The sequence below is a fragment of the Mytilus edulis genome, chromosome 13 (assembly GCF_963676685.1).
Source record: "Mytilus edulis chromosome 13, xbMytEdul2.2, whole genome shotgun sequence".
NCBI classification, from domain to species: domain Eukaryota; kingdom Metazoa; phylum Mollusca; class Bivalvia; order Mytilida; family Mytilidae; genus Mytilus; species Mytilus edulis.
In genome coordinates this window covers 44,635,770-44,649,952 of record NC_092356.1, presented here as the reverse complement: position 1 = coordinate 44,649,952, position 14,183 = coordinate 44,635,770, and the positions used below count along the sequence as shown (strand labels likewise).

General features: G+C 33.3%; 2 protein-coding genes across 2 annotated transcripts in view; both read right to left on the bottom strand.

The window, feature by feature from the left end:
* Nucleotides 1-14,183, bottom strand: part of LOC139500078 (uncharacterized) — a 254,646-nt gene that overhangs the window by 18,945 nt on the left and 221,518 nt on the right. The gene's annotated exons all lie outside the window — the stretch shown is intronic.
* On the bottom strand, nt 2,137-5,483 carry LOC139501840 (uncharacterized). Its single transcript, XM_071291063.1, has 2 exons — nt 5,279-5,483; nt 2,137-4,205 (listed from the first exon to the last, which is right to left on the bottom strand). The coding sequence occupies exons 1-2, from the start codon at nt 5,325-5,327 to the stop codon at nt 2,137-2,139; spliced, it is 2,118 nt and encodes a 705-aa protein (XP_071147164.1). The 5' UTR covers nt 5,328-5,483.

Sequence of the window (14,183 nt, the reverse complement as noted above, 5' to 3'; positions counted from 1 at the left end):
TATTTGCATACTTATATTTCTTTGTACACGAGTATGATTCCGAGGACTTTAATGTTAAATTAGCACGATTAATTTTACAGTTTCTCAGCTCCATGTGTACGTTTTAAGAGAATCTTGCAATACTGTATAATCGGATATTCAAAACATATTGTGAGGTTTTTATTAATGCAACTGAGAGCTGTATCTCTTTCTCAGTTCTGATACATGTACATATTTATGAGCTGAAGACCAGTGCCGAAATTTTCTCACAGCATTGAAGACCCATATTCATTTGATTTGTTTTATTGTCTCATACAAGAATATATATGGTTTAGGGGTGGGGATCTTGACTGTTTACAAGTTTTCAAACAAGAGGGGGTGGGGTGACCCCCTTAGGACTTCCCTTTTATTTCATTTTATTTCATTTATTTCATTGTCCCCTACAAGAATATATATGGTTAAGGGGTGGGGATCTGGATCGTTCACTAGATAATAACCCCCCCCCCCTTTTTTCCTCATTTCAATCACCCTAATATAAATTTAGTTTTATCACTTACAATAGGAAAGGTTTAAATTCCCCAATAATTCTAGTCGGTCAAATATATGAATAAATTGATTTAACCTTTATACCATTAATATCATGAATATCAACATATTTCATTTTTGATAAAAGAAGGGCAAAAGTTTCCTATGCGTAGAAATTGATTCAATTCAATTCAATATTTTATTGGAAAGAGCACAATAGAGGCGTTCTCCAAATACAGACATTTATATTTTTAATATTTAATATTAAAACAACATACAAATGAAATAAAGATGCATGTAACAACAAGTGAGGGTGCTAAAGGGTTATTTTCGTGCAAAGTGTTTTGCCATTTTTATTTCACGTGCAGCCGTGAAAAAGGTTCGCTATTCACTGTGTTTTGTGAAATCGGTAAAAAGATCAACGTGCAAGGCATTTTTAATTGTTCGTTCATCGTGAAATGGCAATTTCATTTCGCGTTCTTCCGTGCAGATACCCCCCTTTATGCCCCTCAACAAGTCATAAGCCAATTATATGTATACCATGTATACCATTACATTATAAACTGATATTGATACCATGTATTTTATTTCGTTTGAAATGGTGTTTTTCCCATTTGCTATTTGTAGTAATTATTTATAGATGGGAACTAGTATTATATATATATAACTAGTTAGGATACTTGTTTTGTAACAGTATGTACTATTTATAAATTTGATGTTAGGTGCATAAGGCACGAGGAAAGTTTTGGCCGTTTTTAGGGGTGGGGTTTAATGGTACTATATAAACATGATAAAGTTTGGAATTTAAATTGAAGTTGGTCACATTGGTATATATGCAGTTGCTGCTATGTTTATTGTACGTACAGGCTTTGGGGGTATTAGTCGAGGAAAAAGAAACGATGCGAAAGAGGAACAATGTTAAATGTCATGCATTTATATGTTGTTTCAATAGAAGAAATATGTACAATAAAGAAAAAATAAAATATTGTATTGCAAGAGAAAATAAGATGTTACCCTTACCAAACTGAAAAGTTTGTGGCAACCTTGCGGCAACCTTGCAGCAAACCTGCGGCTACTTATTTTGTTCGCCAAAGACTTCAAAAATTGTTTGCGGTTGTTCGCCGCTAGCGGTGATCTTCTGGTGAACAACAGCAAAAGTTTGCGGCGAACTTGCCGCAATATCTCATAATCCAAATATGGACAATCAGCGGCGATCTTCTGGTGAACAACAGCAAAATTTTGCGGCAAGTTCGCCGCAAAATCTCAGAATCCATATATGGGACAACCATTGGTGATCCACTGGCAAACTAATGTTAAAAGTATATATTCAAGGACAGAAGCAACTATAATGTGATGAAACAAGTAATTATTCTTTATTTAAAAAATGTCATGACTTTACTTTATTGTATCCTTTGCGTATTTTTAATGTGTATTTAAGTTGTTCTTTCAAATTAAGTTAATTTCTTTTTTTAAATGCAGGTAGTTTTTAATTATTGGATTTTTTCCCTAATAAAAATATGGCAAATGAACAAATCCCTATTCATACTAGTGTTGGAAGTTGCAGACCTATATAGCATTTAAAGACGGCAGTCAAACCGGTCTAAACTGAACCTCTACTGGACAAGATTTTCCTTAGTTTTGGCATGTTCCATCGAAAAGTTTGGTAAGCAAACCATTTGCATTTTCATAAGGGAAACATGAATATACCCACATTGGGCCTAAGTCCTCCACACACTCGGGCAAATGCAAAAGTGAATGCATATTGAGGGTCATATATCTTTGCCCATATAATGCTGTAAACATGTGAACAAAGTAAGATAACATGGTTTGACTTCTTTTCAAATCATCTGGAGTAATGCAATCTGTGCATAAGAGATAAATTCCTTCAACAAAACAAGAATAATGATGAAAATAGTTTTCAGGTAGTATGTCACATAAAATTGGAAGAGAATAAAAGAAGAGCCATGTCCTTAATTCTGATGCCTTCCAATACTTGATGTTATTTGATATAGTTCTTGGTACTCTGGTTATGTATGAGGGTGGTTTAATCCTCTTCAGACGTTCATCAATTATAGATATGCTTGATGATATTGAAAAGTGTTCCTTACTGTTGCTTCCATTAGTCCATAAATTGATTAACAGTTTTGTTATACCAAGTAATACTCCATGCATATAGTCAATGCTAGATGACTTTACAAAGTCATAATATTTAAGGGCCATTAAAAAAGATGGTCCCTTAATACCATTCACAACGGTTCCATTTTGTATAGCTGTTACCGCATTGTTAATGCATTCTTGTGTTGTTCTTTTCTCAGGGTCTGGTTCAGAGCTGTTGTAAGGAAAAGTTCTGACAGTGCCTCCTTTTGAGGTTCTATATGTTTCTCCTGAATGCATACATCTGAGGCAGCTATATTGTCCATTAAACTGGTTACAATTCATTACTATGCTTTTTGCTGGTAAATCTGCAGTGCCACAAATTAAAAAACACTTACTGTTGTGAGTTTGACCATTGTAATCAAAATCTATTCCATTTGTTTCTATATCTTTTAAAGTGTTGACCAGAGGTTTTGTAAAACCTCCCATAAAAGGCTTTGATTCTCCAAACCACAGTCCATATAAAATCATGTTTTCTGTCTGCATTCTCTGTTTGATTGGCAGTTCATTTATAGTGAGATACAAGGGCCATATTGAAACTTTTGAGCTTTTAAATATTGGTATCCCATCAGTATTCCATGTCAAAGAAATATTGTTAGGATATTTGGCTGACAATGGTCCACCTAATTTAGACAAATCACTGTAAAGTTTCCCATCATATATATCTTCTATTCCCAAAATATTTTTCTTTTTTCTTTTAAATCTTTGATTCAAAATTTCAACTGTTCCTTCTTTTTCCATAAATGTTTTAATTTGGTGTTTGACAGGTATTTCAATAAAGTAGCTTTTCTTCTTCTGGTTTAACTGGTGTTGACAATTTTCATTCGGACATACGTCTGCATCAAAATTAATGTCACCGAAACAAGTTGAACAATAATAGTGTTTTTTCATAGGTGATTGCAGATCTGTGAAAAATCTTTTGAAAGTGTACATACTCTTAAGTCCGTCATGTGAATGCATGCAATGCAAACCAATGATTGTTAACAAGTCATTCAACTGGGCACCACTAATGCTATGACACATAGAATAAAGTAAAATCAATACCATACTAGTATAAATTGTCATATGGTGACCAGCGTATATTGTTGAATTTTGTTCAAAGTCATAGCAATTGTCTACATTTTCATTCTTTGATTCAGCGGTGTCAAAAAAATTGTCGGCATCATCAGCTGTTATTTCTGGGTGGTCCATTAACTCGTGCCATTTTTCATCAGATATTAAATCACCAGCATCTGCATTACTTTGATCTTTATTTTGAAAAGTTGCCCCTTCAATCAAGCTACGTATAGTATCTATATTCTCAGAGTCATCATTTTCCTCTTTTTCATTAACAATAGTGTCTAATTCTGAGTCTGATGTCTTAAAATGGTCAACAAATAAGTTTATTGGACTCTGATCCAATTCAGTAACCAATTCAGGAACATCTACATTTTCTTCTGCTGACTCCACTTTTTTTGCTTTTTTCGGTGGATTTTTCTTGTGACAGTATGATCTAGGTCTTACTCTTCCAAGCTTGTCTACTTTTCTATTTGGTTGGTTGTCATTACCTGAAAGTAAGATGATAAAAAATAGAATAAAAAGAGTGCAAAAAATATTTTAGATTTTCAATACAGAATCACAACGCCACCTATGTACATGACACACCTGAAAAGTCTTGTCGCTCTTGTAAAATCTTGTTTGATCACTAAATTTTAGTAAAGTATTAATAGCTTTCGGTTCTTGTTTTAATATCTTGCATTGTAATAAAAGAGGCGATACAGAATACAATGGGAATGATGTGATAATAAGAAATAATTAATGGCAGTTGTAGATTCGTTTTCATTTAACTATGGGTTGGGCATTTATATACGATTATTTTACCCTGAGCGTTAGCGAGGGGTAAAATAAGATTATAAATGCCCAACCCATGGTTAAATGAAAACAAATCTATGACTGACATGAATTATTTCGATTTTAATTGGACAAATTCATTGGGTTTTTTTTAATCGCATTTTTGACATATATATTTTCTTCCAATGTATGTACACTTTAAACAATTTGTACATTAAAGTTTCGCTTGAGATGATGACAAAGCTGATCGAACTGCATCTAAAATTGTAATACACCTTTTCAGTATTTGCCCGCCATTACTGCCAATTTACTGGTAATACAGACATGACAGCTGAGGTTCCGTAAAATTTGACTTCACAACTGACACAATTAAGAGAAAAATGTCTGATGCACAAAAGAAAAGTGTTTGACGTCATTATAGTTAAAGTGTTTGACATCATTATAGTTCAAGTGTCACAAATTCAGGGGTCAAGTGTTTCAGATTGTCAAATAGCGAAAAGGTCTACATTTTTGTATTAATTAATTTGTATATTCCATTCGGGGGGGGGGGATATGCACCTTAAACGTATGGCAATATCACCAGTTCGTTGATTCTGGTCAGTATCTGCCAAAAACAGATGAGAAGTGCACGGTCCAACTGAATATACTCTGATAAACAATATCATGTACGCCTAAATATTATATTTTTGTACGATACAAATAAATTTATCATACCTGCAACATGTGCTATATATGTCAGAATTGTGTTTATACAGTACAAAACTCGCTTCTAGGTATATGGTTTACTTACCCTTATTATCCAACAATAAATCATCCATGTATAACGATTCTTTTGACATAGTTTGTCTTAAAATGTGTTTTCTCTGGATCTCGTTCGTGTGTTTTGAATCGGCATATACCGGAAGCGGAAATTTATTTTGATAAAACGAATCTAGTGAAGTAGATCAATAAAATATATATACAAAGAAGTTTCAATTCACTTTCTATGTAAATAAATTGTATGTGTACGTACAAATTCATTGCAAATTTGTATGTATCTATATATTCTATCTAAAAGTTATTTTATTAACTAAAATCAGTTTGTTTCGTATCGTTAAAAATAACTTTCACTAATCGACTTTTCTGACCAATCAAATTGCTACGTGAATTCCGCTTTGAATTCAATATTTTGAAACAAATCTAGAAGTGAAGAAAATGTCAACAAACAACATGAACACGAAAAGAAGAGTTAAACTGCCAGGAAGATTTTCTGGCGAAGAGAGTAAGTTGGTGTAAACAAAACTGTTATCAAATTTTCCTGGAAAAACTTCGTTTCGATCATTTTTTCTGTTCTAATAAATTTAAGTTTTATAGCCCATTGCTGACCTTCTAACTGATAGACAGTGTAAGTTGAATATTATGCCAGGAAAATCAATTGTCTAATCTCGAATTTCTTGTCAAAATCTCGATTTCATGATGTACGTCTTTTTGAAAGAAAAATGTAATGTACTAACAGGGCATGCACATTTATTTTTATAAAATAAAAAAAGGGGGGGGGGGGTGCATGTACATGTGTTCTGTGGCTGTCTGAATGCTAAGTAAACTAATAACATATAGATATAAAACAGTTTCAAATTTTGTCCAGCTTGTCAGCTGATTTCTTAAACGCATACAATAACAATATTAATTAATAATACACCTTATCGCCATATTTGTCCGCCATTACTGGATATTACACAGGTTCCCGTAAAAATATGACGTCACAAAACAAAATATCTGACGCCACAATGGAAAAGTGATTGTTGTATGCATCAAAAGTTCAAGCGGCCGGGTCAGCCGGGATAAGCGATAAGGTGTATTATATATATTATAAAGAGATGTGGTGTCATTTAAGAAATAATTCTATCCTGCCATGCTCTACATATATGCTCATTTTAACATGGGTAGGCATTATATTTGTTAATATCTTAATACCGAGCGTGAGCGAGGTATTAAATGTTTACAAATATTATGCCTACCCATGTTAAAATGCGCATAGAGCATGGCAGGATAGAATATTATTTCGATTCTAATAGGAATATTTGAACTTTTACACTTCGAAGCGGACCTATAGTAGACGCTCGGAATGTCGCCATTTTTATTTCATGACCCAAAAACGTTATAGAAAATCAGCAGTTTATCAATAAAAAAAGAACAGAAGCATTTAAACTTAATTACTTTTAGAATGTTTTTATTTAATTTCCTAGCGAGCAACACCAACAAAAATGTCCATTTTGATCTCTGGCGTTGTTCAAAATTCATCTGACGTTGCAATTTCAATTACAAGTGACGTCAATCACGTGTAGCCCATGTTCTATTTGAATTAGAACATGGCTTTGTACCCAAAGCTTAAGAAGAGCGTCATATTAGAATGGCAATTAGACAATGGTACTCTTCACAAGACACAAAATGACACAGAAATTAACAAGAGGTTGCCGTATGGCCTTCAACAATGTGTAAAGCCAATCACTCATGCAGCTATAAAAGCTAGGCCCTGAAATGACAAATGCAAAACAATCCAAACAAGAAAACTAATGGCCTAATATTATATACTTGTAGCATATATATACATGATATATGCATGCATGTACAAATTAATAAATGAACGAATAACATATGAATAACAAATCTGATTATCAGCGAAAAAGTGGGCTGCCATGAAATATGATTCCCAACCAAATCGAATCAAGTAAAATGAAACAAAGTTTACAGTATAGTTATTTTCTGTTTATGTACATCTATTCTTCAAAAAAAACTTATCATCATTTGCCATGTGACAAGTCTTTTTCTACAGAGTTTTTTAAATTACGGAAAGTACGCAAGTGACGATCAATATGGTGAATATGCTTTTTTATTCAAAAACCAATTTATATAGAAAAAACTACTGAAAAATACTAATTTGGGACATCATGATTTGTTTTCTTGCCCCAGTCTATTTATAGTTAATATACTTAAGTATACTTTCATTATTATTAATTGTTTTCATCCACATTAAAATTTCAAAGTTTTATGTTGTTTTTTGTGATTTTAGGCAGTAGCAGAGAGTCCAGAACAAATCCCACAGGGGATTTGTTAAATTTACAGATGGCCATTCAATTTTTGTAGAGGCAAAGTGGCTGGCCAACACTCAAAGCTTATTCAGGGGAAAAACAAAACCCCACTGTTTGAAGCTGGTTATTAATGGGTTTTATGAACCATCAGAATTGAGGAACACAACAGCAATGATGCTGTTGAAGACCCCTGTTGGTCAAGCTTTGAAAGGTATGAATACTTTAATATTAAAGTCTTTTAAAATTTATATTCAAGCTGTTAAAGTGGCAGTAGCTATCAAAATCGTATTTTTTTGTGAAGGCTTTTGAGTTGATATTCTAAAAATATTAATGAAAAAATATGTTTCATGTTAATTTTGGTACATTTATGAACGGCATTTAAACACTGATGTTTGTTTCACCAATTTTCATTAATTTTATAAGGAATGTGTACTTATGGTCATGTGATATAAACCGTGTAGGTGGAATTAAGTCACAGTCTGTACACATTTAAAGATTTCTGTTTAATCCACGTCTTAATACCTTTCATATGGTTAATCTAGTTTCTTCACATAAATATGAGCATGTCTTCTTGTAAGGTTAGCTTTTAAAAAATGCATATGGGCGGTTTGCATTTGGAGGCGGTGATTATAAAAATGGATTCTGCATATAAAAAAATAATTTTTCACATTGATAGCAACACTATATTAATTGGGCATCAAAATATTGTCCGATAGTATTTTATTTACAAAAAACATCATTTTCTTGAAGGGGTGGGGGTGGGGGCTTAGGTTGGAAAAATTTGATTGGTTATATTGAAAATCTCTAGAATGGGCCCCCCCTTATAAAAAGTTCTGAATCAACCAATGATAATAACTTTAATTATAAATTTACATTCTGAACAGCTAACTAAAGCATCACATGAATTAAAAAAGATCAAAATCAGATTGATAAACGTACATGAACAACATATTCATTCTTCAATGAAAATTTAATTGTAATGCCTTCATTTTTCAGCATATGGAATAACTTCCATTGGAATGGACGGAACAGAGGTAGTCCGAGCCATAAACAGTAAAATAGGAACAATGTGTCGTGCCATCAAAGAAAATAGAAAATCAAAATGAATTTTTAAATGGATAAAAAGTTTCTTGTGAGATGTATACATGTTGATATATATATGTGAAGTTATAGTATAATTAAAATGGATAATAATACGTGTCAGAATTACTGTATTTTATGGATTAATAGTGAAATAAGTCTTTCAGTCATGATTTGCATTGTGTAAGTAGTATGCATGGTTTTTTTTATATAAATTAGCATCCATGAGAAAAAAATTACACCTAGCAATTATTATTGTGCCCATGAAAATGCATTCATGCAATCAAAATATTGAAAAAAATGCATAAATTAACTGATTGATAACAAGTTGAGATATGTTTCAAACTTCTGAATTGAAAATACATGTAGATGTTTTATAAGGACTTCACTAATTATGTTATTTGAGCAACTATAATGCAATTCAACAACTTAATTTGAAGAGAGATTGCGATTCACAATCAATGTAAAAGTGAACCTTAATATCATGCTTTTTGACCAAATTGACCAAAAGGATGTTAGTTTGTTTACTTATATGATATTGATTTTGCTAAGATTTGGTGCAATTCAATATTTATATAATTAAAATTTCAATTACATTCAAAAGTTGAATAAAAAATAAACTTATAGGGCTATCAGGAGTTCACCACAAAGTATATATGGCTATCAGGGGTTCGCCAGAAGTTCACCACAAACTATATATGGCTATCAGATGTTCGCCGGAAGTTCACCACAAACTATATATGGCTATCAGGGGTTCGCCAGAAGTTCACCACAAACTATATATATGGCTATCAGGGGTTCGCCAGAAGTTCACCGCAAACTATATATGGCTATCAGAGGTTCGCCAGAAGTTCACCGCAAACTATATATTGCAATCCAAGGTTCGCCAGAAGATCACCAAAAACTAAACATGGTTATCAGAGGTTTGCCGCAAGGTTACCGCAAACTTATTTGAACATTATAGAGACCTGTTGATTGGATGTAAAATTATGCCAGAAGTTCGCCGCAAAATATATATGGTAATAAGAAGTCGCCGCAGATCTGCCGCAAACCTCATTTGCATGGTAAAAAGTCGCAGCGAGGTTGCCGCAAACTGTTTGCGGTAACTTTGCCGCAAGGTTTGCGGCAGGTCTGCCGCAGAAGTTCACCAGAAGCCTGATTTTTAGGTAAGGGTACTGCAAGCAACTAATCCTATATCTGTGTTTGTCTTGTTTATAGCCTATTGAATTAAGCGATAAAATACTTTAAATTCGGACGAGCAGGGCGAGGGAGAATTTAAATAAACTTAAACATCAGTATTTATATTCTAAATTTTCATAAATTTACTTAAACTTTAAAACACACAATCACCTATATGTGTATATGCACGAACTACTGTAAAAGATTATTATCTGATGAAACGGTATGGTGGTCTTACAAATCAAGAGCTTCTTCAATATACCGGTACATACAAATATATTTAAATTCTTTTTCAGACATAGGATTTAACATTGTGGTAAAATTTTCATCCAAATTATTTGAATTAATATCATTAATTTTATATTCAGATCTAATTTTGTTATATTGAGGACATTCAATCAAGAAATGTATCGCATTTTTAATTTTATTCCTGTGCAAAATTTACAAAATCTCTCACTAGAGGGTATTCTTGGTCTTGCATACCTACCAGTTTCTATTGCTAATGAGTGTGCACTTATTCTTAATTTAGTGAGTTTTTTCTCAGTTATTTAGGAACATTAAAGTTCAAATATTCTTGTTGTTTAAATTTAGTATAAATTTTACTAAAAAATAAAAGTTTCCCACAGTTTCCATCTTTTATCTTAGATAGTTCAAATATACATGATAATTTTATTTTTGTAGAAATCTTCTAGTTTCTGTTTTAAATTACTATTACAATGCTTGTTTAAGGGTATCCCAATATATTTCATTAATTCAGATAGTTTATTAGACAATGAATTTTCTCTATTTGTGAGAGTTTTGTCCACTTCAAAAGCAGCCTTGAGAATTTCATGTGGACCACCAGACCGTTCACCTATATCACTGAGACGCACATAGTATTTATACATAATATAAAAAAGAAGATGTGGTATGATTGCCAATGAGACAACTATCCACAAAAGACCAAAACAACACAGACATTAACAACTATAGGTCACCGTACGGCCTTCAACAATGAGCAAAGCCCATACCACATAGTCAGCTATAATAGGCCCTTGATAAGACAATGTAAAACAATTCAAACGAGAAAATTAACGGCCTTATTTATGTAAACAAGAGTGCACACGCTGAAATGTCTCGCCTTCTTTACTAATTATTAATATTATGTTGATAGTCCTAAGTATAAAGCTTTATTAAAAACTGTCACATAAACTTAGCATTAACCAAGATAACTAAACAAAGACCAATGAACCATGAAAATGAGGTCAAGGTCAGATGAACCATGCCAGGCAGACATGTACAGCTAACAATGCTTCCATACAACAAATATAGTTGACCTATTACTTATAGTTTAAGAAAAATAGATCAAAACACAAAAACTTAACACTGAGCAATGAACCGTGAAAATGAGGTCGAGGTCAAATAAAACCTGCGGGACTGACATATAGATCATAAAATATTTCCATACACCAAATATAGTTGACCTATGGCATATAGTATTAGATAAAAAGACCAAAACTCAAAAACTTAACTTTGACCACTCAACCATGAAAATGAGGTCACATCTTACAATCATTCCATACAACAAATATAGTAGATCTATTGCATAAAGTATGAGAAAAACAGACCAAAACACAAAAACTTAACTATACCCACTGAACCATGAAAATGAGGTCAAGGTCAGATGACACCTGCCAGTTGGACATGTACACCTTACAGTCCTTCCATACACCGAATATACTAGACCTATTGCTTATAGTATCTGAGATATGGACTTGACCACCAAAACTTAACCTTGTTCACTGATCCATGAAATGAGGTCGAGGTCAAGTGAAAACTGTCTGACGGGCATGAGGACCTTGCAAGGTACGCACATACCAAATATAATTATCCTATTACCGGTACTTATAATAACAGAGAACTTAACATTACAAAAAATCTGAACTTTTTTTTCAAGTGGTCACTGAACCATGAAAATGAGGTCAAGGACATTTGACATGTGACTGACGGAAACTTCGTAACATGAGGTATCTTTATACAAAGTATGAAGCATCCAGGTCTTCCACCCTCTAAAATATAAAGCTTTTAAAAAGTTAGCTAACGCCGCCGCCATAGCCGCCGCTGCCGCCGGATCACTATCCCTATGTCGAGCTTTCTGCAACAAAAGTTGCAGGCTCGACAAAAAATGAACGAAAAACAAATATGTAACACATAAACAAACGACAACCACTGAATTACAGGCTCCTGACTTGGGACAGGCACATACATAAATAATGTGGCGGGGTTAAACATGTTAGTTGATAACATGTAATTAATGCTAATGGGTAATGTGCCAAATTCACACTGCACTGCTAGATTGGAAGACTTTCCATGAACCCCAAGTATGTTTTTAAATATGGTTTTTGTGTTTTTTCCAATTTACTTTTGTCTAATGCTTCAAAATTTGGTTTGAATTCTGATATCCATACTTGAATACTTCTGATCCACGCTTCATACAAAATGTACTTCAAGCAACGCTTTTACACCCCAATGAAGTTACAAAAAGAAGTTTTCAATTCTTATTGTTTTTAAAATAAAGACATGATCTACAGTTCTGTAATTTTTTCTAAAACCACCTTCATTTGAAGATAATAAATTATGTGTTTCAAGAAAATCACTAAGTTGTTTTTGTAAAATGGAGTTTAAGACTTTACCAAGAACAGCTTGTTATGCAGGGTTGGATCCAGCCATTTTGAGAAGGGGGCTCCCCAACCCAGAGTAAAAAGGGGGGGTGAGAGTAAAAAAAGGGGGGGTCCAGCTATATATGCTCTCATTCAAATGCATTGAATTTTGATCGTCCAAAAAAAGTGGGGTTCCAACCCCCGGAACACCCGGAACCCCCCCCCCCCCCTGGATCCGCCAATTGATGTCAATAGACATGATAGAGAAATGTTCCAAATTTTTGGAATTTTTTGAGTTAAGTATCTTATTAAAAAGTTTTGTCAGAAGTAAAACTAGAGTGTTTGACCCCACCTTATCGATAGTTACAAATTTGGGAAGCTTTCAAATTCCCAACATGCCGGTGGCTGTGTTCCAAGTGCTGGGTTTTTCATCCCCCTCGTTGTTTGCGGACTAACGATTTAGGCCTGTGGTGGATAATAGTGTGCGTGCATTAATTTTTTATACCTTCTTAATCAATATTTCAAAATACTGACGGCAACTTGCCAAGTGTTGTAATGTCTTATTTGAGACCAACGTGGCCCAAGACCACAATTAATGACCCCGCTTTTCGTTGTCCACGAATATAGTTCCTTTTAATTAGAGTGTATTTTTCCTTAATTTTTTTTCTTTCCTTTCCTCACTCATTCCTTAAATCTTTTTGGGTGGAAATGAAAGAAGAGAGGTCAAATAAATTTTTGGAGGTTGTATTTTAACTGATTTTGATATGGAATGAGTGATTAGGTCAAGTGCAAAAAGGTGATATTTACAGTTTTCGGAACATCTCTTGACTTGTCAATAGGGGTATGGATGTGTATTGGCTAAATTTGTAAAAGTGATTGCTTCAATCTTTCTGAATTTTGGATATATATTTGGACCAGGCTCCATGTTTTATCATATCTGAGCACAGATTTTAGCAAAAAGAAGTATATCTCCATCTCCCATATCATTTATATGCTTTTAAATATGCAAATGTGGGGAACGGCCTAAACTGGCAATCTGTTTTTTTAAGCATAACATTGCTTAAGACCATTTTATCCACATGCGTTATGCTATTTGAAACTTATATTTCCATCAAAAGTACATTTATAACCTGTTAAAGTTTGTTTGATAACTTAACAACTTCAGAAAATTGTGGTAAGTGAAAAATATTACATTTGATATAAGGCCTCACCCTAATTGAAAACCTCTATTTTTTGGCACAGGCTCATATAAAATTAACTTCTGGCCATTTTTGCATAAGCAAGTCTGATACATGAAATATGCTTTCTGTTGCTTTAAATAGATGTTAACTTATACATAGAGACATTAAAAAGTGTTAGTTTTGGTATCTTTTGGTTTTTAGAAGCTCAAATTTGATAGTTTTAATTGTTCTAATTCAACGCCACAATTCAGCACCCAAAATTCAGATATAAAAAATGCCACATTTTTTTTATTTGGTATCATGTGGCTTTGAAACTTTGTAACCTGTTTTATAATATACTAAGCTTGAATCATGCCAAGTTTTATTAGTATTGGTCAAGTTTTAGGCCCCTAATAATTAGGCCCAAGACCACAATTAATGACCCCGCTTTTCGTTGTCCACGAATATAGTTCCTTTTAATTAGAGTGTATTTTTCCTTAATTTTTTTTCTTTCCTTTCCTCACTCATTCCTTAAATCTTTTTGGGTGGAAATGAAAGAAGAGAGGTCA